Source organism: Sarcophilus harrisii, chromosome 6, assembly GCF_902635505.1.
Source record: "Sarcophilus harrisii chromosome 6, mSarHar1.11, whole genome shotgun sequence".
Classification (NCBI taxonomy): domain Eukaryota; kingdom Metazoa; phylum Chordata; class Mammalia; order Dasyuromorphia; family Dasyuridae; genus Sarcophilus; species Sarcophilus harrisii.
Window position 1 is genome coordinate 65194937 of NC_045431.1, and position 21903 is coordinate 65216839.

The 21903-nt window shown below is 38.8% G+C and overlaps 1 protein-coding gene across 1 annotated transcript in view; it reads left to right on the forward strand.

Annotated features, from left to right (window-relative positions):
• Positions 1-13058: 13058 nt before the first annotated feature.
• Positions 13059-21903, forward strand: part of SCOC (short coiled-coil protein) — a 44760-nt gene continuing 35915 nt past the window's right edge. Inside the window, exon 1 of the mRNA XM_012552207.3 lies at positions 13059-13142. Within this exon, the coding sequence (XP_012407661.2) occupies positions 13076-13142 (67 nt within the window). The 5' untranslated portion in view covers positions 13059-13075. The remainder of the gene's footprint in view (positions 13143-21903) is intronic.

Sequence of the window (21903 nt, forward strand, 5' to 3'; positions counted from 1 at the left end):
TGCTTTTCTACTTTTTTGATTTTGAGGTCTTTGTGCCCTAATATATGGTCAATTTTTGTATGGGTGGAACTCAAAGTTTTAAAAACGAATGTTAAAATTGCTTTTACATGTAACAGAAGAAAAATAAAATAGTAAAAAAAAATTTTAAATCAAACAGTTCAATCAATTACTTCATTTTATGGATGTGGAAACTGCATCTAAGAGAAGAGAAATAATTTACCCAAGGTCATACAAATAATAGGTGGCAAAGTCTGTACTTCTCTGTTTTATTTCCTCTCCTTTCAAAACCTTTTTGAGGCTCATGTTGTCAGTGCCTCTTTCTGCCCTAATATTATTATCCAGAGGGCTCTGTTTTCTTCAAGTGATGCATACACATATTCGCAGCCATCAGTGATTTGTCCACCACTGGATTATTATAAGCATTATTGATCCCTCAGTCCATTAAGGCATCATTCACTATAAATAATTTCTCTCTCCGGGCACGAGCTTGTCTCCACCACAGATGCCATCAGCAAGAATTCCCTTTAGGAGGTTGGTACTGCCTGAAAACAAATGATGTTGCCACTTGCAGTTTAAACACAGAAATCCCAGGGATAAGCAAGGAGTTGGGGGTGAGGGCAAAATGGCAGACCTCACATCCTACAGCTGACTTTCTGTCAGGGTTTTTATTGTTTGTCCTTCATTCTCTAAAAGGACTATGACATCAGGGAGGTGATGGCATGACATGCAAGTGAATTGGATTTGAGTAAGGGAGGGCTGTTCAAAAATCACCTGCCTCAGTTTCCTCTCAGAGTCATCTGGGCCAGTTATAGATCAGGATGACTAGAGATGACCCTGGATGCAGTGGGAGACCTTGAGCTTAATTTTTAAGCTCAACAGGTCTCAGTTTAAATGACGTTGTACTCATTCAGTGATTAAGACTAGGAAATGATTGAGACAAAGAATCTCCTCTCTCACCTAATTCCCCCCCCCAAAAAAAAAATTAAACAAACTAACAGATAGATAGATAGATGATGGATAGATAGGTAGATAGATAGACAGACAGATAGATAGAGAGATAGATAGATAGATGATGGATAGATAGATAGATAGATAGATAAAATAGATGAATCTGGGAGGGGAAGAACATCAGAGTTTCTGGCCAAAGCAGAAATGATTGCCATTTACATTCAGTCTGAGTCAATCAGGACCCAAAAATGACCAAGTAGGATGAATTGGTGGCCATATGTCAGGGATGTACTACTAAACAGGCTAGGAGAGAGTGTGGCCAGGCTGGCATACTACTACACTGTTGGTGAAGCTGGGAACTATTCTGGATATCAACTTGAAATTATGCGAAACAAATAAACAAACCAAAGACTAATGGCTTCTACTCAGTAATCCCAATTGTGAGGATATGCACCAAAGAGATCAGAGGCAGGAAAAATGCAAATATATACAAAGAAACTCATAGCAGCTCTTTGTGGAGGTCCTCAGATTTCTCTAAGGTTTCTTTCCAGTTCTGAATCTATGATACTAAGAGCCTGTGTTTCTGTTTTAAAATCTCATTGGTTTGAGAGGAAAAACAAAGTGAATATCCTGTAACAGACACATCTCTGCTATAGATCTATGATTCAGTAAGGATAGGGAATTCCTCTTGTAAAAACCATCTCCACTAAAAGAGATTGCAGCTCAAGTAACTTAGTAGTGAAATTTTAAAAATTGGCTTGAGATGGTAAATATCAAGACCAGGAATGGAACCCAGATTATCTTAATTCAAAAATCAGCATTCTACCCACTATATGGCATGCCTCCATCCAAGGAAACATTTTAAAAATCATGTTTATACAGATTTCTTTGTCATTTCTAAAGTTTATGATAGTCATATGATATACAAGTATTTTTATACCCCTTTTACAGAAAGGCAAACTAAGTCCAAAATAGTTCAAATAACTTGCTAGGAAAGAAGGAAGGAGATGAGCATTTATTAAGTATCTATAATGTGCCAGGGCAACTGGGGTCACTTGAATCTGTTTGCCTCAGTTTCTCATCTATAAAATGAGCTGGAGAAGGAAATGGCAAAACACTCTGGTACCTCAGTCAAGAAAACACCAAATGGGGTCAAGAAGAGTCAGACACAACTGACTCCTACAAGAATGTGTAGGTGCTGTACTAAGCACTGTGAAAATATTGTCACATGTTTATATAGTTTTTTTGGTCATTGGAAAGTTTAGTATAGCCATGATATATTTTCCTGATTCCAGACCTCCTCATCTAGTTGCCTTTTATTCAGCTAGTATGAATTGGAAGTTAAAGTCAAAGTCCAGAGATCTTTCTGTCATGTATTATGGTCTCTGTACTTAAACAGAGAACAGGTTATATTTCTACCACGTGGATGAGTCACTCTAAAGAAGTGATAAAGGTAGGAAGTCCTTAATTAGAAAGGACTTCCTTGTGAAGGAAACCAGGTGAGCTTTAAGGAGACTTAAGTCAGACAGGAAAGAAAGGAGGCTGGGTAGGCAGGAAGACAGGGAGGGAGAGAGATAGGAAGGGAGGCAGGAAGGCAGGGAGGCAGGTGGGCAGGCAGAGAGGCAGGTGGAAAGAAAGGAAGGCAAGGATGCAGGCAGGGAGGCAGATGGGCAGGCAGGGAGCCAGATGGGCAGGCAGGGAGGCAGGTGGACAAGCAGGGAGGGAGGTAGGAAGGGAGGCAGGGAGGCAGGAAGGCAGGAAGGCAGGAAGGCAGGGAGGGAGGTAGGAAGGGAGGGAGGCAGGCAAGCTGGCAGGGAGGCAAAAAAGGGGGCAGGGAGGCAGGCAAGCTGGCAGGGAGGCAAAAAAGGGGGCAGGGAGGCAGGATCTGTACAGTTGAAGAGAAGCAGTGAGCAATGCTGTGTACAGCAGCCAATAGGCAGGTGAGTTTGGCCGCCTCTCTAGCTCGGCAGAAGCAAGTAATTTTGAAGTCACAGATCAATAAACAAATAACTGCTCTAGTGCTGTAACTAGGGTGGGGGCAATCAAGACTTTCCCCAGGGTCGGAAAATTTAGAGAGCACTGACATTGTTTACGGTCTTTCAGGAGAGTGAAAAAGAATAATGAGATAAAAGTCACTGGAGCAGAGATTAAGAGTGGAACAGGACCTTGGGGCTGGGTAGTCCTGCCCTACTCATTTTACAGATGAAGGAATTAGGACCTTTTGAGAAGTATGAGTTGCCCAAGACAGGATTTGAACCCAGCACCTCTGATTCCCGAAACAATATTCTCTCTAGGAAGTGTCTTTTCTCAGCTGAGCTGCCAGATGGAACAACATTTCTTTCTGCTGATGGCTGCTCTCCCAGGCTGGGTCCTGCTTGGCTTTAGGGTCTCTGATCTTTCCTGCCCTGACTGTGTCTGTTTATCCCACTGGATTTCCCTGCAGTGATTTTAGGATATGTTTTGTGCTGTTTGGCTTACATATGTTTAAAATTGTTTGACATGTGAATAAAAATTGCTAGTTAAGGCTGGGTGTATTAAGGCTGTGGGGTGTAATAAGAACCAAGGATTGTTGGCAATCCCCACTCAGCTCTAAAGTGAGACTTATCTGCATAAGTAGGGGAGGAGATGGAGTATTCATTGAATAGTCAGTTACTATGTGCTAAGCACTTGCAGATATCTTATTTGAGGCTCCAACAATTCTGGGAGGTAGGTGCTGTTATTATCCCCATATTACAGTTGAGGAAACTGAGGCTGACAGAGGTTAAATGTCTTGCCCAAGATCAAACGGCTAGTAAAGGATGGTCATTTGGGGGCAAAACAGGGAAAGAGCTGAAGTTTATATTAAAGATGTCATCCTTACCTTCTGGCATTCCTTCTCCCCCTCCACTACTCCCAGGATCCACATATAGCCCCACCAAAGGAGCTAAATGGCCATTATCAGCACATGAGATCCCAGGAGAGGGGAACTGGGGAGGGAATAAGGAATTAAATCCAACTATTGGCTCCAGAATATCTAGATTGAACCATTACTAGGAATACTTTTTGTACCTGGGGTTACATTACAGACTGTATCAGGGGAGGAGACTTGAGCCTACCATCTGCTTAACTTCTTATTTACTGAATCCTTGTAACTGGATTCTAAGCTTCTTGGGACTAGCTATAAAACTGCTGTCAGTCGGGATGCTGAATTCAGCGTCCCAAGACTCTGGTTGTCGCAGCCCGGAAATGTCCCTGTCCTTCAATCTTCTGGACCAGACCGAAGATTCCGGCTCACAGGCAAGATGCAGGGGGACGCACCTACATAAAGCACTGTTGGTCCAGCTAGATGCAGGCTCCTTGGGAACTTCCTTCATCTTTTACCTTTGAGAGTCTCCAAGGCATATCACAATGCTGGAATGGAGTAGGAACATCCATAAATGCTTATTAATTGATTGATCATTTTATTTCAAAAGTGGATTGAAATCATCCACTTAATGTAATCACATCAATTTCCTTTTAAATACAGCTTGACAAACCGGGTCTGATGTTAAACTGGGCCGATAATTGTGCTGCTAATTCAAATTTAGCCAAGCCAAGGTCGATCTTTATCCCAAAGACCTCCGAAGCAGTTTTCGAAAATGAACGGACCCTATTCTATTCTGCTCACTGCTGTCTCTTGGACCTCCAGATAACTGTCCAGATGATGCTCTCCCCACCTGTGGGAGTCTCCCGGTGTTTCATTCAAGACCGCAGTGAGCCAAGCTATATATAATCTGGGGGGCCAAGCAGAGGATGACCTCATTCAGTCATAGCCTGAGGATCTGAGAACACGACTGCGCTCCGATCCCCAGCTCGCCCTCCTCCGGAGAATTCTCCCACGATGTCACCGTTGCGAATCTGCAAGGCTCAGGATTGCTTCCTAGAGACTAAGCGACTTTCATCCCTAGAAGCACGCCCCCCTGCCCCCTCCCACAGACGCACGCAGCTCATGCGTCATCTTCCTATATTTATCCCAATGCTGCTTCTGCAGCTTGATGGAGACGTGTTTGCTGAAAACCTCAGGCTGTTTTCTTATTTGGCTGTGCAGGCTGTCTGATCTGCAGAGGAGGCTCCGCAGCGGGACTGCCTCATTGAGTGTCTGGGCTCCAGCTCCCAGGGAAATGTACCTTGGTCACTGGGGTGGCCAGGTATTCCTGGGTCATCAAATTTTACAGCTGGAAGGGTTTTCAGAGATCACCAAGCTCCACCGCTTTGCTTTTGGGATCAGAAAATTGTGGCCCAAAGGAATTGTCTCTTGTTCAAGGTCACTCAAGTAGTAAGCAGAAAAGCCAGGATTTGAAACAAGTATACCGATTACAAATCCTGGGGCACCATACATATACCTATATCCTATATACTTATATAATCCTATATTATATATATATATATGTATATGTTCTATATACATATACTTATATATACATATATATATGTATATACATACATATATATGTATATATGTATACACATATATACATACATATGTATATACGTATATATACATATACATATATACATATACTTACATATATGTAAGTATAGCCTACTTACATATACTTATGTAAAAAAGATGAAAAATATCAAATTATATGTGTATATATATATATAAATTTATACATAGAGACTGAAACATTAAGTAAAAAGAAAGGGTTAGAAGGAAATTTAGGAAGCGACTCAGACAATTAGGACAATTTTGTTAATACTGTGATAATTCTATATATATATATCTTTAAAAAAACATACAAATTTACAGTTTCATATATAATTCTCCTTTCTTTTTATTGAATAATCATCTTTATTGCTGTTTAGTAAATTTATAATAAAAAACAATATATAGTTAGGTATGGTCAGCAGACTTCAGTGCAGAGCTATTACTAAGTTTAGGTTATTGGGGTTTTGTCCCCAGAATATTGAACTTTAAAGGGAACTGATGGCAGTCTCACAGGAGCCTGACCCCGCTCTCCACACCACCCTCCTCTTCATTGTTCTCCTTGTGAAGATGTCCCAAGGTTTCCATACCCTTTGGAGCTCCCATCTTGGGATCTCCATCTTCCTCCTACTTATCCCTATCCCAAGATCTCTCTCCACTCTAACTGAATTTATCTTTTAAAATTTGATTTACAAGCACATTTCATGCTGCCTGCCCCAAGTATATTTGGAGAAGCCTGATCCAGGATAACAATTACTAGTCATGTCTCTGTTTCAGCACTCTGTCAAAACCTTTTTCTCATACAATCTTATTTGTCCTTGCTCTCTGCTCCCTTCTCCCTTGGACTAAGCATTTCTGACTTCCCATTTGCTCTGCTATGTCTCTCATTAACAATGAAGCTTCCTTAGCAAAGATCTGACCTGGCCTGGATCAAACTTAAATAATCAATTCCCGGAGAGTGGATAGGTTGACTGGCCTCAGTGTAAGTGAAGCCCCTAGTCCAGAGACTTAGTGTTTCTGGCTATCTCCCTAGATTTTTCCCAGGAGAGCTCCCAGGGCCAAATGCTCCAACTAGTGCCCCCGCTATTGACTTCCATTTTCTCTCCCACTATAGCCTAAATCTGACTCTTAAAGACACTTCCTGGCTTTCTGGGCAAAACTCCTTCCTTTAATTCAACTGAGACAACAAGGTCAGGGTTAAAAACCTTTACTACAGAAAGAAACAAATTCGATTAAAACAAGATTCTTTTGAATTCAACAGGATGGTGTTGAGCTCAGATTTTAAAATAAAATGTCCAAAAAAGATCCAAGAAGGGCACATACTCAACTAAAAAAACAAAAAAAGAAGTAGTGACCAATGACAACAGAGCCAGAAAGACTAAAACCTAAAATAAACTGAGGTTATTGAAAGAGTCTGTGATTTTTGTTGGGTGTTAGAACTCTTTTTACCCAGCAAATAATAATCATCTCTGGTTGCCAGATAATTGTCAAAGACTCAGAGGAGTTAAGTCACTTGGCCATAATCATGAAACTATTATCAGGCAGAATTTGAACCCTCCTGAATCTAGGCCTAGTACTTTATTAACTACATCATTCTGCCTCTCTTAACAATTCTAAGGACAGTTTAAAAATATGTACATTTTTAAAGCCCTCCTTGGGAATATTAATACATATTGCTTGGTTCACTTCAGTCTTGAATGAAACTCACTTAGAGTAGTGGTGACAAATGATAGAAAGTCCAGAGTGTCTAGAATATTGAAGAGAACTTGCTCTATAAACACCAGTTGAAGGAACAAGGAATATTACTCTATGGGTGACTTATAGAGGATACCAAGTGTCCCAAAAGTCTTAGTGCCATGATTGCTCTTAATAAAATTGTCATCACGAAGCCATCCCATGAAGCTCCAGAAAGCAGAGTTAGGAGAACCTATATGGAGCGGTAACATAAAGACAGAAGTTGGCTCAATATAAGGGGAAAGGGTGGTCATTGGACCTGTGATTAAACTCTCATAAACTTCATGGGGAAATCCCTGCTCCCATTGGAAGCTGGTGGCTACCTTTCCTTCGATTGCTAGTCTTAGAGAGTTATGAACCAAAGCTCCAAGAATTTGAGTATCTGCCTCTGTGAAACCCAAACCATGTATGTCAAAGACAGGAGCCAAACACACATTTTTCTATCTCTAAGGCCAGCTCTCTACTCATGAACCCCTCTGTTTCTGAAGAGCAAGAAATAAAAAAACTTTTTAAAATGTTTATTTTGGACACTTTTTAAAAATTGATGCTTAATGGTTGTGTTTTGTTTTTATATCATTTTTGTTTCCAGATAAACCAATCCCTCAACCCTCTATCCCATCCATCCAAATAGCCTTTCCTTTTAAGAAAGAAAAAAAATTGAAACAAGACAAGCTAGCTAACATAGATGACAGCTTATGCAATATTCTGGACCAATCCCTTTAAGTGAAGTACAGTTACATATAAATTTGGCTTTTTTTTTTGCCCCTGCCTGTGAAATTCATCCATTCTAGTTAAAAGATGGAGATTTAGAAATCAAAAATCCCAAAGTATTATAAATATAGGTACTATGATAAGTATTCTATATATATTGTATATATATATGTATATATGTGTGTATATGTATAAATATATATACATACAGACATACAAATTCATATCTATATCTATTCCTCTCTCCATCCTATCCAAATACAAGGAAGCTTTCTCAGGAATTTTGCACCATCAAAGACACACATCAGACTTGAAGAGACCAAATGGACTTAGCTACACTCAGAGTTGTCATGAGGAAACTACTTATGTGGTTCAAATACTAGATAACTTATCAGACTTTCTTGCTCAATGATCTAGCTTTGTAAAAAGAGAAAACAGAAATTAACAACCTTTAAGTATGACCTAAGAGGGCTGAAAAGAAATGCTCAAAATTTGCAAACCTGATGACAGAATTATTTCTTTGGTCAATAAAACAAAACTCTAATCATAAATAAGGAATCTTTTTTTTTGTCTGGCTCATTCATGGCAAATAAACTTGGAATTATGATTCCTACACAGAAATAGGTTCATTTAGTATGATTTCTACATTAGTATGATTCTAATGAATCTTGATCCTTCTGCCAACAGAGATTTCTTCAATTTGCACTGACAAGGATAAGAAATGGGTTTGAAGGTCATGTTTCCCCATGCATTTCCTATAAAATAAATGATACCAATATTCAAGTAAAGATGGCTTAAGACAGTTATGATCTCACTGTCCTAAAGGATTTCAGCTTGAATACCTGGACACCAGACTCCTTGTGCTGACTCTCACTGAGCTAATCTCTTTTCATGTGAACAGAGACCATCATCCCTTGATTTATTTTTCATCTATTGTTGTATTTCTATGGATGGATGAGTAAAGTGAAGCCAGTACACCTGGTGATTCCTCTGCAGACAACGTAATTAGTCCAGGGATGAGCTTTTAAAAATTAGTTTGGGAATTAATCTGCAGTGTCATCATAGACTAGACCCTCTCCCTTCCCCCCCTTCCATTTATAATCTTCTAAATGGAGTACCTTGGGATAGGCTCAGATGTTGTTGGGTTTGATTTTTTCTGAACCATATCTCCCACAATTCTTTGGAGCTCAAAGATTTGGCCAGAGGTTTTGAATGGGTTTTGAATGTACTTGAGAACATGTCATCTCTTTCGGCATGAGAATTGGTTGTGGTTGTGTTTTTTTGTTAAATTCAATTTTTTTCAATAGCAGGCATTTATTTTTTCTCTTCCCACTTTTCACACACACATACATACACACATATATATGTACTTACTTTCACACATATATATATAATCCTCATTAGATTGTGAGCAGGGATTATTTTTTCCCTCTTTTTATATTCCCAGTGCTTAACACAGTGCCTGGTATATAATAGGAACCTAATAAATGTTTATTGACTAAAACTCCTAACAAATAGGCAGAGTCGTACAAAATAAATTCTCACATTAGTTATGCCCCAAAATGTGTATTCTTCTGTATATTTGGTACATTTCTTCTTTGTCAGGAGAGGGGTAATATTCCTTGTCATTAGTCCTCAGAAGATGGTAATATTCTTCATCATTGGTCCTTTGGAATCATGGTTGACTATTGCATTGATCAAAATTCTTAAGTGATTAAAAAATTGCTTAATTTCTGAAATATCATTATTATACACATTGTTCTCCTATCTCTGTTTATTTCATTTTGTCTTGATTTATGCATCTTCATAAAGTTCTACAAATCATCCTCAACATTTCTGACATGTTCCATTATATTCATATATCATAATTTATTCAACCACTCCCTCAATTAATAGGTACTATCTTAGGGTTTTTTTTGCCATTAAAAAGAGGAACTATAACCACTTTTATATGTATTGAACTTTCCTTGATCTCTTTAGTGTATTGGTCTAATAGTGATTTCTTGACTCAAAAGGTATGCATAGGGGCAGGTAGGTGGCACAGTGAACAGAATACCAGCCCTGAAGTCAGGAGGACCAGAGTTCAGATCTGATCTCAGACAGAAGAAGAAGAAGAAGAAGAAGAAGAAGAAGAAGAAGAAGAAGAAGAAGAAGAAGAAGAAGAAGAAGAAGAAGAGGAAGAAGGAGGAGGAGGAGGAGGAGGAGGAGGAGGAGGAGGAGGAGGAGAAGAAAAGTAACCCAGAAGTCCATGGATGTCTCATCTTGTTGATTCTACTACAGAATACAGAAGCACTAGGAATAATGTCAGGAGATGAAATCAAAGGATAGAATTCCCTTCTCATACATAGACCACAATAGTGTTGGATATTAATTACTATAATAATTATTTCAATTAACATCACCCTTAAAAAGGCATTTAGAAAGTGTGAGTTCTTAACTGAAAAGCAGCTCTATTTAATCAGAGAATATCCAAGCTCATCAAAATAGCTTTTTCTGGGCAATACCACTGAGCCCAGTCAATCATTCTCCCCTGGATGCCGTGCGGTCCAATCAGAGTAGAGCTCAGTTCAGAATCCGCCCTTAAACCCCGGCTCATCCGTTGCAAAAATCCCTTCTGCTTTTCTTTCTGACGCCAGAGGCAGCAGCAGAGAGCAACAGACCTTTTTTGGAAGGCTTCCCCTTTCTCCCACTCTAGGTGGCACTAAAGAGCAACAGTCCTACTGGAACTCAGCCCCAGCCGAAGTCCTCTTCTAGCTGACTGCTTCACATCTTCCCGGCTCCAGTTGAGTAGTGAGTTTTAAAATCTCTGTTGTTGTTGTTTTGTTTTGTTTTGTTTTTTCAAACTCTTCTTTTATATAGGAAATATATATAAAGGAAAAGTAACCTTTTCCTTCCCTGCTCCTGTTGAGCCCTTTTGTGCTCCTCTCAGTGGATTAAATGAGAGCCCCCTGACTTTTGGTGACTCATTTTTTATTTAAAGAATCACAACTTCGCAAATTTCTCCTTTCAAGTCATCAGTCCTTTTAAAACCGTATCTCAGGCTCCCACTGTTTATAAGATTTCTCATCTCTTGAGTCATCCTGTTTAATCATAAACACAAATATCCAAATTAGGAGAGGTATTCATCCTGCCTTAGTCCTGAAGTCTCCAACAAGCATCTCCAGCTCTCTGATGTTCTTGAAATTGCATTTTTTGCCCTCGTATTTCTCTGTTCTGTAATAAGTAGGAGCTTTTTGTCTGCCTCCTTAGAACATTAATTGTTCCCACACAAATGAGGCATCACTCCACATTACTGGCAACAATTTCCAAACCCTCACATCTATTCTACGGATCATTTTCTCTCCAAAACTATCCAAATTCCCTCTGAAAGCTTTGCTCCTTCATTTACATATTTTAGCAGTTTATATTAAAAACAAAGTCCTTTCCCTACATGTTTTAGGCATCAAAATGTTCATCCATAAAAGTGGCAATATCTTACATCCTTTGACAATAAATATAAATCTTTTCTTCTACTGCAAACACTTCTCTGCCACTTTCATCATTAATGCTCCATATAAAAAAGGGATTTTAAAGAGTCAATATACTTTATAGAAACTTAACAGTTTTTATCCAGGTATGACTGTCCTGCCAGTCGCCCAATTTCACAATCTCAGTGATATCCTGATCTCCTTTCATAGAATCCCAATCAGTTGTCAAATCTTATTTTTCTATTCCAATAATATGTACCACTTCTGTTCCCTCCTCTGTCCCTGATCTCCATTCACATGACTCAGGCCCTTTTTGCCTCAATTATTGCAAGAGCCTTTTTATTGACTTCCCTGCATCTGATGTGTTTTCCATCAGCTATCAAGGTGCTCTTCCTTCAGCACAAGTCTGACTTCCTGTTCAATAAACTCTAGCAGTTGGTTCTTTAGTACCTCTAGGATAAAACATTTGGCTTTCAGACCCCTTCACAAACTGACTCTGATCTACCTTTCCAGCCTCTTTTTTTATTAACCCCATTCCCACACTACAAGGTCCATTCAAACGGGCCACTTAGCTTTCCCTCACACATGACACTTTTATCTCCCATCTTGCCCTGACACTGGCTTTCTCCTAAGCCTAAAATAGATTCCATTTCCCCGCTGCCATGTATGTGTGTATGTATATGGATGCATGTACATACATACATTTTAAAATAAGTGGAGGGCAGTTTTAGGAGGGAAAGAACTAGTAACCGGGCAGGAAAAAGGGATTAGGAAAAACTTCATGGTTAAGGTAGAATTTGAGGTCTTGAAGGATGTCATAATATACATATTCATTTATATACAGATATAGACACATATAGTATAAATAATATGTACACATGTGGTACACACATGTAAACACATGTAAGCATTATAGCATATGCACACAAAATACATAGCATGACAGACATGATATATGTGTGTATGCACATAAACCTGTATAGTATGTACACACATAAATATAGCATTTGTACATGTACAAACATATAGATTTATATGTGTGTGTCTGTGTATATACACATATACACAGACACACATATATTATATACTTCCTTCATGACTCTGCTCAAGGTCTACCTTCACTTTGAAGCTTTTCCTAGTCCCATTTTCTGTCCAGTTGATACTTTCTTCTCTGCCCAAATTACTGCTTTTTGTTTGTTTGTTTGTTTGTTTCTTTTTGCTGAGGCAATTGGGGTTAAATGACTTGCCCAAGGTCACACAGCTAAGAAGTATCATCCTGTATTTTTTAAAAATGTATTCTGTATATACACATAGTTCATATATATTGTGTTCTCCATAGAATGAATGTACAATCTTGAAGACAGGAGGGTTCTACTTTATCCCTTCGTATGTTTGTACCCCAGCATCTAACACATTCATTCATTTATGCCTGAAGCCTGTATCTGGCACATAGTAGACATTTGCATGATTATTGATTAATCACAGAAGCAGCCTTTGGAACCCAGACCTTCTGCCCCATACGTGCCCCTGCTCGGCACCTGTTTGGTCTGTGCCTGTAACTCTTTAACTCTGTCTTTTGACAGTTTTCATGAGACTCAGTGCTAAGGCCAGTGGCAGTTACTGGGAGGATCAGGTAGCACCAAGTTGCTAGTTCCACTCCCTCATTAATGATTTAACAAGTAGTGTCACATGGACTCGGGGAGATGGGGGGGACAACTATCTCCCTTTCTGCCATTTTCTCCCTCCCTGGCTTGCACACTGAAGCAAGATGGACAGTTCTTGCAAAGTGGAGGAGGACAGCACTTTCACCAACATCTCCCTGACAGATGATACAGGTAGGGAATACATGATGGACGGGGGGGGGGGGTGGGACTAAAAACCAAGTAAATTCCAAAGATTACACCGTCCTAAGAGTCCCAAGGCAATTTCTCTCTCTCTTGCCTGCGGAGTGATTTTGAAAGCGCTTGTCAAGCCTTTTCATGTTATGTGTGCAGATCAGGGTTTGACTCTTGTGACGGGGTAGTGGGAGTACATGAATTCTTGGGGGACAACAGTGAGGGATATTATGAATGTCAAGTGGCAGCATCATGTCACTGAAAACTCTAATACTCCTGATTTCTTGGGAAAGTGAAAGAAAAATATGTATCATGTTGGGTGACCTTGTTTTTATTTTACTTTTTTTTGCTTAGAGAAGTAGACTAGACTGCAGGGCTTCTTAAACTGTTTTCTACTCACAACCCCTTTTCACCTGAGAAATTTTTACACAACCCTGGGTATAGATATAGAAATCAAATATACACTGATAATAAATCATAATTTTGCAAGTCCCACATTCAGTTACAAGATCCCATATAGAGACACGATCCACAGTTTAAAAAGTTGGGAACTAAAGTAAGAAATTGCTATTTCCATTTACACAAAGACAAAAGTCCATCTAGGATCATAGATTTAAAACTAAAAGGAAACTTAAAGGCTCTCCAATTGAGCCTGAAAATTTTATAAGTTAGGAAACTGAGAACCAGAATATTTAAGTGACTAAATCAGAATCATAAGTCATAGGAGCAGAAAGAACTAAAGGTAAGATTTGAGTCCAGGCCCTTTAATTCTAGAGTGAGTGTTCTTTCCATGGTACCATACTGCATCTCAATAAAACAGGGAGAAGAACAGGAAGAGCAACACATGGCTTATTAATTTGTTGTGTTTCTTAACCATTTCTAAGAGAAGATACTAGAAGAAAAAGGGTTTTAGACCTCTAATTTTATAAAATAAACAATAACAGGAAAAATGGCAAATGTTAATTGTTGTACATCTGGGAAACAAGATGGCAAATTCTATAATTACCATTGACTTGATGAAGGATCATAAATAATTTTGAGTCTCCATTACTTCCTATACTAAAATAATAGGTCAGTGTGGTATAGTAGATAGAATTCTGGGCTCGGAGTCAGGAAGATCAGGATTCCAAGGGCTGCTTTGGACATATGACCCTTGGCAGATCATCAACTTGTCTTAATCTCCTCATCTGTAGGATCAGAAGAATAATAGCACCTTTCTTCCAGTAAGGACAGGAGATTTGTAAAGTGCTTTAACTAAAATCCCATCTTTTACTAGAAGCTTTCTGCAACCCTCCCCCTTCATTCCAGTGCCTTCCTTCTGTTAATTATTTCCTATTTATCCTGTATATAGCTTGCTTTATGTATGTATCTGTCTACATTGTCTCTCCCATTAGAAGGGATTTTCCTTTGACTCTTTGTATCTCCAGCTCTTAGTATAATGTCTAGCCCATAGTAGATTTTCAATAAATGTCTATTAATTAAGTGATCATAAACCTTAAATCGTTATCTCCATGCTAGTTATGATAGCTAAGTCACATAGCTTGCATTATTGTTAGTGAATGGAGTTCCCACACTGGGGAGTTTCTAAGGCTGACAAAACCTCAGAGCCGTCAGATATTTAAGTAAAATGAGCATAATAGTACCTGGAGCGCCTGCCTCATTGGGCTGCTGGAAAGACCAAATGGTATTGTATATATAAAGGACATGACAAACTTGAAAAACTTAAAATATGCTCAAGTAAATGCATGTTAAGGATGCTTCCAGTTAGTTCTGAAACTCATTGAGTTGTCTGGGGAGCAAAGTTTTGCTAAATTGAATGAAAGGAAAGGGAAAAATGTGGAAATGGTTCTTTAAAAGCATATCTAGAGGGAATATGAATAAAAATAGCTAGCACTGATATAGAGATTTAATATTTTCACAGTATTTTAAGTTGGTAAAGCATATATACATTTTTCCTTTTACAACAATAGGATAGGAATTCTATTGTTATATGCTATTATATGCTGTATATATATATATGTTATATGCTATGATATATGATTATCCCATTTTACAAATGAGGAAACTGAGGCACAGAAAAATTAAGTGATTTGTGTGTGAGGCAAAATCTGAACTCAGAGCTCCCTGAATCCAAATCCCATACTCTATGCCCCTTACCACCTAGCTGCCTCTGTGTTGTTATTCAACTTCTGGGATACAATGCACTGTATAAGTGAAGATTATTAACTAGGAATTCCCGGAACTAGTTAAATGGACAGATTCAAGGAATGGTTAATAATGGTTAGATGCTCATTTAGGAGAAGGTCTCCAAGTGGAATGCCCCCAGGGATCTGTCCTGCACCTTGTACTATTAAACTTAATTACCAAGGACTAAAATAAAGACAAATGAGCTTACTTTTCATATTTGCAGATAACACAAAAATGGGTGGGATAACTAATAAATGAGGTAGTTGGAATTAAAAAAAAATAGGGCATTGGGCTAAGTCAACTAAGAATAAATCTAAATTCTTACACGTGGCTAGTATGTATGAAAAGGCATAACTTAACCATAGTGAACAATATCTGGGGATTTTTAGTGGATTGTAAGTTCAATGTGACTCAACAGAAAGAAATGGCAGACCAATAAGTTAATTTAGTTTCCAGTTGCATGGAGAGAACTTCCAGGAACAAGGAGGTGAGAATTCTATCTCCTCTGGTCAGACTACAGCTGGGATATCAGATTCAGTTCTGGCCACTACCCGATAGGAAGGACATTGATAACTTGAGGTCATCCAGAGAGAGACAACTGGGATTCTGATGAGCTTCACCATGGTGCCTCCTGAGATTCAGGGAAGGAAGTGAGCCCGTTCAGCCTGGGGAATTGAAGCTTGGCGGACGAGGGAAGATGTGACAGCTGTCTTCCCAGGAACAGCTGTCATATGAGAGAGGGTTTCAACTTGTTCTACTTGGCTTCCAAGGGCAGGACAAAGAGCCACGGGTAGAAGTTGGAGAGGGGCAGATTTGGGTTTGATGTCAGGAAAAACTTCACGCCAATGAGAGCTCTCTACAAGTGGAATGGGTTGCTTGGGAAATTTTGGGCTCTCCCTCTCTCCTTGGTGACCATCTGATCAAGACTAGATGTCCAGAAAAAGCCATTCAACACACAGAGAGAACCCATGAACTCTGAGCACAAATAGTACCATAATTTTGCTATTGTTTTTTGCAACATGGCCAAAATGGAAATATATTTTGCATGATTTCACATGTATAATTGATACTCTATTGTTTGTCTTTTCAAAATATGAGAGAAGGACTTGAAGGAGGGAGAAAATTTGGAACCCCACAAAAAGATTTTAATGTTAAAAAAAAAACAGATGGCCATCAATAGAGGGATTCTCTCCAGGAAGCTCTTTTTAAAGGTAGCCATTGACAAAACGGCCATGGAGATCCTATCCTTTTCCATCATTTTGGCTACAATCATTCATAGTTCAGCAAAACAAATTCCGATATTGACCATATCTGAAAATACACTTCTCCCTTCCTGCTTTTTAGGTTCTGGCAGCTCTATCAGTATCACCTTCCATCTTTTGGGTGTAAGGTTTATCATAGCATTGAGCAGGGTTCTGAAGTCCTAAAAGTAGTTTTCCTCATCTAATGCTATCATTGTATAAATTGTTCCCTTGATTCTATTTGGCCTTAGCTCGTGGAGATGTTGTTCCCAGTCTCTGCTGAAGTCCTTCTGGCACTGATATTCTTAGATTTGTTGATCTTGTGCTGGAGCTAACTCCAGTAGAAGCATTTACACTTCAGAGATCATCAAATACTTCAAATTAGAACTTTATTGTTTTGTTGATTGTCTGCTCTGGACTAAAGAAAGTGATGGAGAAAATATTAGGCAGATTAATCAAGTTCGTGTCCTGCTCTTTTTTTTCCTGATTCAAGCTGTTAAATATTGACCAGCACATGTCTATATACAGTCCAACTTAGTTGGACAGAGGGATGGTTTTATGTGTATGTGTGTATATGGTGGGGGGAGAAGGGGAGAGCATGTTGTATCAAAATTTCATGGAGTCTCCTTCTCAGGCAAAGAGGTTACTGATTTCAATTAACAGAAAAAAAAAGCCATGAATATTTTACATCATTGCTCTTTCCTAATGTGGACATTTCTCCACTTTCTCTCTAAATGCTCAGATTCAAATAGGCTTTTTCTAAAGTGCACCAGACAATTAGCACCAATGACCCGGGGATGAGGCTCCCATTCTGTAGGCCTACAAACATGATGGGGGAGGAAAAAGGAGTCAAAGGGAGCCATTTTCAGCCTTTATGAGGGAGAAAAAAAAATAAATGCAGACTAATGGGGCTACAGAAGCAATGGGATACTGCTGACCTTAACAGGCTCCCACCAGGATGGGCTCGGCCACAGAAGAGGCAAAGGCCAAAGGGAGATCTACACTTAGGAGCAATGGAAAGTAATTTGGAGACTCGGAGTAACAGGTTTTGATAAGGTAGTTGATGAGGGTGCAATTAAATCCAAGCTTCCTACTCCATCTCAGAAAAGGCCATTCCTAAATGTCATAAAAGGCCGTTTTGGCTGGCAAATTAGTCATTCCAGACCTAATGTCCTTCCTGCAATCCACTAGCTCTCTCCTTTCCTCTTATTTTGCTTCATCCCTCCCCATCACCCATCATCCTCAAACCTCTTTTGTCTTCTGTTCAGTACTTATAAGATTTGGAATTTCAAAATCTGATCTAATTCCTTCACTTTGTAGAAAAAGGAACCCATAGAGTTCAAGTAACTTGCCTCAGATAATAAGTGACAGAATCAAGATTCAGTCCCAATTTTTCTAACTCAAAACCCAGTGATCTTTCCTCACAAGAGCTTTTTTCTACTTTAAAAAAAATTAAAATCGTAACTATAATAATAGACATTTATATATCACTTTGAGGTTTATAAAGTGCTTTTACACATATTATCTCATTTAGTTTCATGACACCTTTGGTAGGTAGGTAATTGTTAGAGATGCTTTTTTTCTCTGTAGGTACAAGGATGGCTATCTTTGGGTAGTCTATGAGAGGAAACTGAATGTTTATAAGATAGACTTGCCTGGATTAATGAGGCAGGATTCAAACACAGGCCTCTCCACTCTGGTTCCAGTCCTTTATATTTATTTAGAAGCTTTTTTCTGTTTTTCCTCTTCTCCTCCCTGAAAAATGTTCCTTTTATTTTACTTATTTGTTTGTTTAGATCATGGAGAATAGCATGGGGGGTCTTAAAGCTAAACAGCTTCAGAAGGGTAAGAAGCAGCATTGCCTTGGATCTATGTCTGGTGGTATAGACAATGACGTGAAGTGCCCAAAAGCACACAAGGGAACAGATTCATGTGATCCCCATACCATAGGAAAATCATGTGAGAGGTATAAGGGATCACAAGGGACATCTACTTCAGTCCCAAAAATTACAGATGAAAAAAATAAGGTTCAAAGTCGGTCATCAACAAGCATTTATTAAGTGTCTACTTCATGTAAAGCATGTGCTAAGTTCTGGAGACACACAAAAAAAGGCAAAAGATAATCCTTAATTTCAAGGAGTTCACAATCTAATGGAAGATGTAACATGAAAACAACCATGTACAAATAAGATACATATAGGATAAATTGGAGATAAGATCAAAGATTTTTCTTGATTTGCCTAACACCATATCTAGTTAGTGGCAAAACTGGATCATCTTCCAGACTTAATTACACAGAAACAGAACTCCCAGATGTTGGAATTCCCTCAGCCAGTGCAAGTCAGCACCGGTTCTGCAACTTGTAATCTTTGAGAGAGAACTCAGTGACTTTTCCTGTGACACACAAGATTTAACCAAAATCTTCCTCATGTGGGGGCTAGCTCTCTGTCAATTATACCATGCTATTTCTCATTTCAGTCAGGTCTGACTCTTCATTCCCCATTTGGAGTTTTCTTAGCCAAGATACTGGAGGGGTTTCCCATTTCCTTTTTAGCTCATTTTACAGATGAGGAAACTGAAGCAAACAGCAGTAAGTGATTTGCCTAGCATCACATAGCTAGTAAGTGTCTGAGGCTGGTTTTAAATTCAGATCTCCCTGACTCCAGGACTGGTGCTCTATCCACTGTGCCACCTAGCGGCCCTTCATTAGGAAATCTGATATTTTAAAATAGATAGGTATCAAGTTATGGCCAAAAAGGAAGTCTTTCTAGTAGGGCTTGAACTTCTGGGACTAAAAGGGTAGCTCTCTACTCACATAGACCATAACTGTTAGAACAAACAAAAAACCTCAAGTAATAAAGACCTGATTTGTTAGGTTTTTTTTTCTTCCTAGAAGTAATTCACTGGAGCTGAATATAAGAAAAGTCTAAAATTAATTAGCTTTGCCCTCTTGCTTACCTATCTGGAGCTAACAGAATGTAAGCTCCTTGAGGGTAGAAGATTATTTATATCACCAGCATTTAGTATGTGCTTGACACATTGGCATTGGGCCATAGTATCCAATCTTTTTAAATGGCTTATAGTGACTATACCTGAAGTTCTATTACTGAATGTCTCCCAAAACTCTGTCCTATATCACTTTCTCTTTCTTGTAAGCTCTCATCTATATATCAGTTAGATATGTATATATATACATATATCAACTCTATAGATGACTCCCAAAAGTCTATGATTTCTAGTTCTATATCCCCAATTAATCAGTTATTAAGCATCACTATGGGGAAGATAGTTACAAAAAAATGTCAAATCTATTCACAAGGAGTTTAGATTCAAATAGGGAGACAAGTATATATAAAAATATAAATGTTAACATTAACAAATACATATAAAAAGTACTTAAATACAAGGCAGTTTGAAAAAGGAGAGGCCTCAGAATTTGGGGGAATCAAGAAAGGCTTCATGAAAGAATCTGGCACCCGAGAAGCATCTTAAACAAAGAGGAAGGCTCTATCAGGTGGAGGGAAGGCGAGGGTGCATCCCCAACAAAGGGGATGGACAGTGCAAAGGCTTGGAACAGAAGATGGAGTGTTGTGTGTAGGGAACCAAGAAAAGACTGGGATGGCTGGATCAGAGAGTGGCAGAGGAAGAGAAATATCCAGAAAGAAAAATAGGTTGTTGTGGCCAATCAGGGCAGGGCTTAAAAACTAAATAGATGGGTTTATATTTTATTCTAAATGCAATAGGAAACTACCTAGAGTTGGATGCATAGGGGAGTCACGTGGTAAGATCTGTGTTTAAAAAATCACTTTGATAGCAGCGTGTAGGATGAATTGGAATGGGAAAATATTTGAGGTAGGGGTGCTAATTAGAAACATATTGCAATAATCTAGGAAAGACAGAATGAGGGTTAAGATAGTATCCATGTGAGCAGAGAGATAGGGTTAGATGTAAGAGATGTTGTGAAGTTCAAAATGAATATTTGGCAATTGGACACATCAGATCAGAATCAGATAATATTGAGTTTATAAACCTTGGGATTTGGAAGGATGGTAGTACCTTAAATCAAGGTAGGGAAATTTGGAAGAGAGGAGGGTTGGAGGGAAATATAATGAGTTATTTTGGACTTAGGGCTACTGTACCATAATTTGTTACATATATTCCTCTGTGAATCATATGCATAGAGATGAGACTTAAACCCATGGAAGTTGATGAGGTTACTGATGCAAGATGGAGGAAGAAGAGAAAGGTCTATGATGGACCTTGGGGAATAACTACAGATCATCCAGTATGACCTGAATCTATTATACCTTTATCTCTGCATCATCCACTTGCCTGCTATACCTTTCCACATCCATGTTCCATTAGCATCTCAAACTCAACTAATAATATATCCCCAAATCAGGCACCCAGTCTGGCAACCTCTGTTTCTTCCTTCTCCATCACTCTCTTAATTCAACCAATTACCAATTCCTATCAATTCTGCCTTTGAAATACTTCATCATCCATCGTCTCCTCTTTACTTACACTGCTCCCACTCTAGTTTAGGCCCTTGAGACTGCAAAAAGGACTAATCCATATTTTACACAGTTGCTAATATAATCTTCCTAGGTTGAGAGTGGAAGAAACTCATACAAACTCAACAGCTGGAAGGACCCTTAAAAATCATCTTATCCAATCTTCTCACTTTACAGGTGAGGAACTATTTGTGGATGTGTTATATCTGCCCCCATTAGATAGTAGATTCCTTGAGAGCAGGTACTGTGGCATTTTTCATCTTCATACCTTTAACAACTAAACACGGTACCTTGTACATAGCAAGTGCTTAATTAATGTTTGTTCAGTTGAATTAGAAATTGTAAATCCCAGCTTCTTAAACTATGGGTCACAATATACAGGCTCTCATAACCAAATGTGGGGGTTGCAAAATTTTGATTTGTTATCCATCAGTAAATGTTTGATTTGCATACCTATTTTATAAACCTAAAAATAAAAATTTCTCAAGAGAAAAGGGGTCATGATTGGGAAAAGTTTTAGAAGCCTTGATGTAAGTATCCTGTGGCCTGTGCTAAACATTGCCAGAAGATGGAAGATCCTCCTATTCCAGCCTTGGTCCTTTGCACTTTTTAAAGACACAATTAATTCTTGGCTACTCAGATACCGATTATTCTTGTCCATAGATTTCCCTGGCCCTTTCCCTATCTCTTTTCTGATGTATGCTTACATTCTTTTAACTAGAGTTAGTGGGCAAAAACAGAGAGAAGGGCTCTTGTTAACTCTGGGAAAAGGTTTGTTTGATGAGGATTGAAGGCATTAGCTAAAATGAAGCTTTGGGA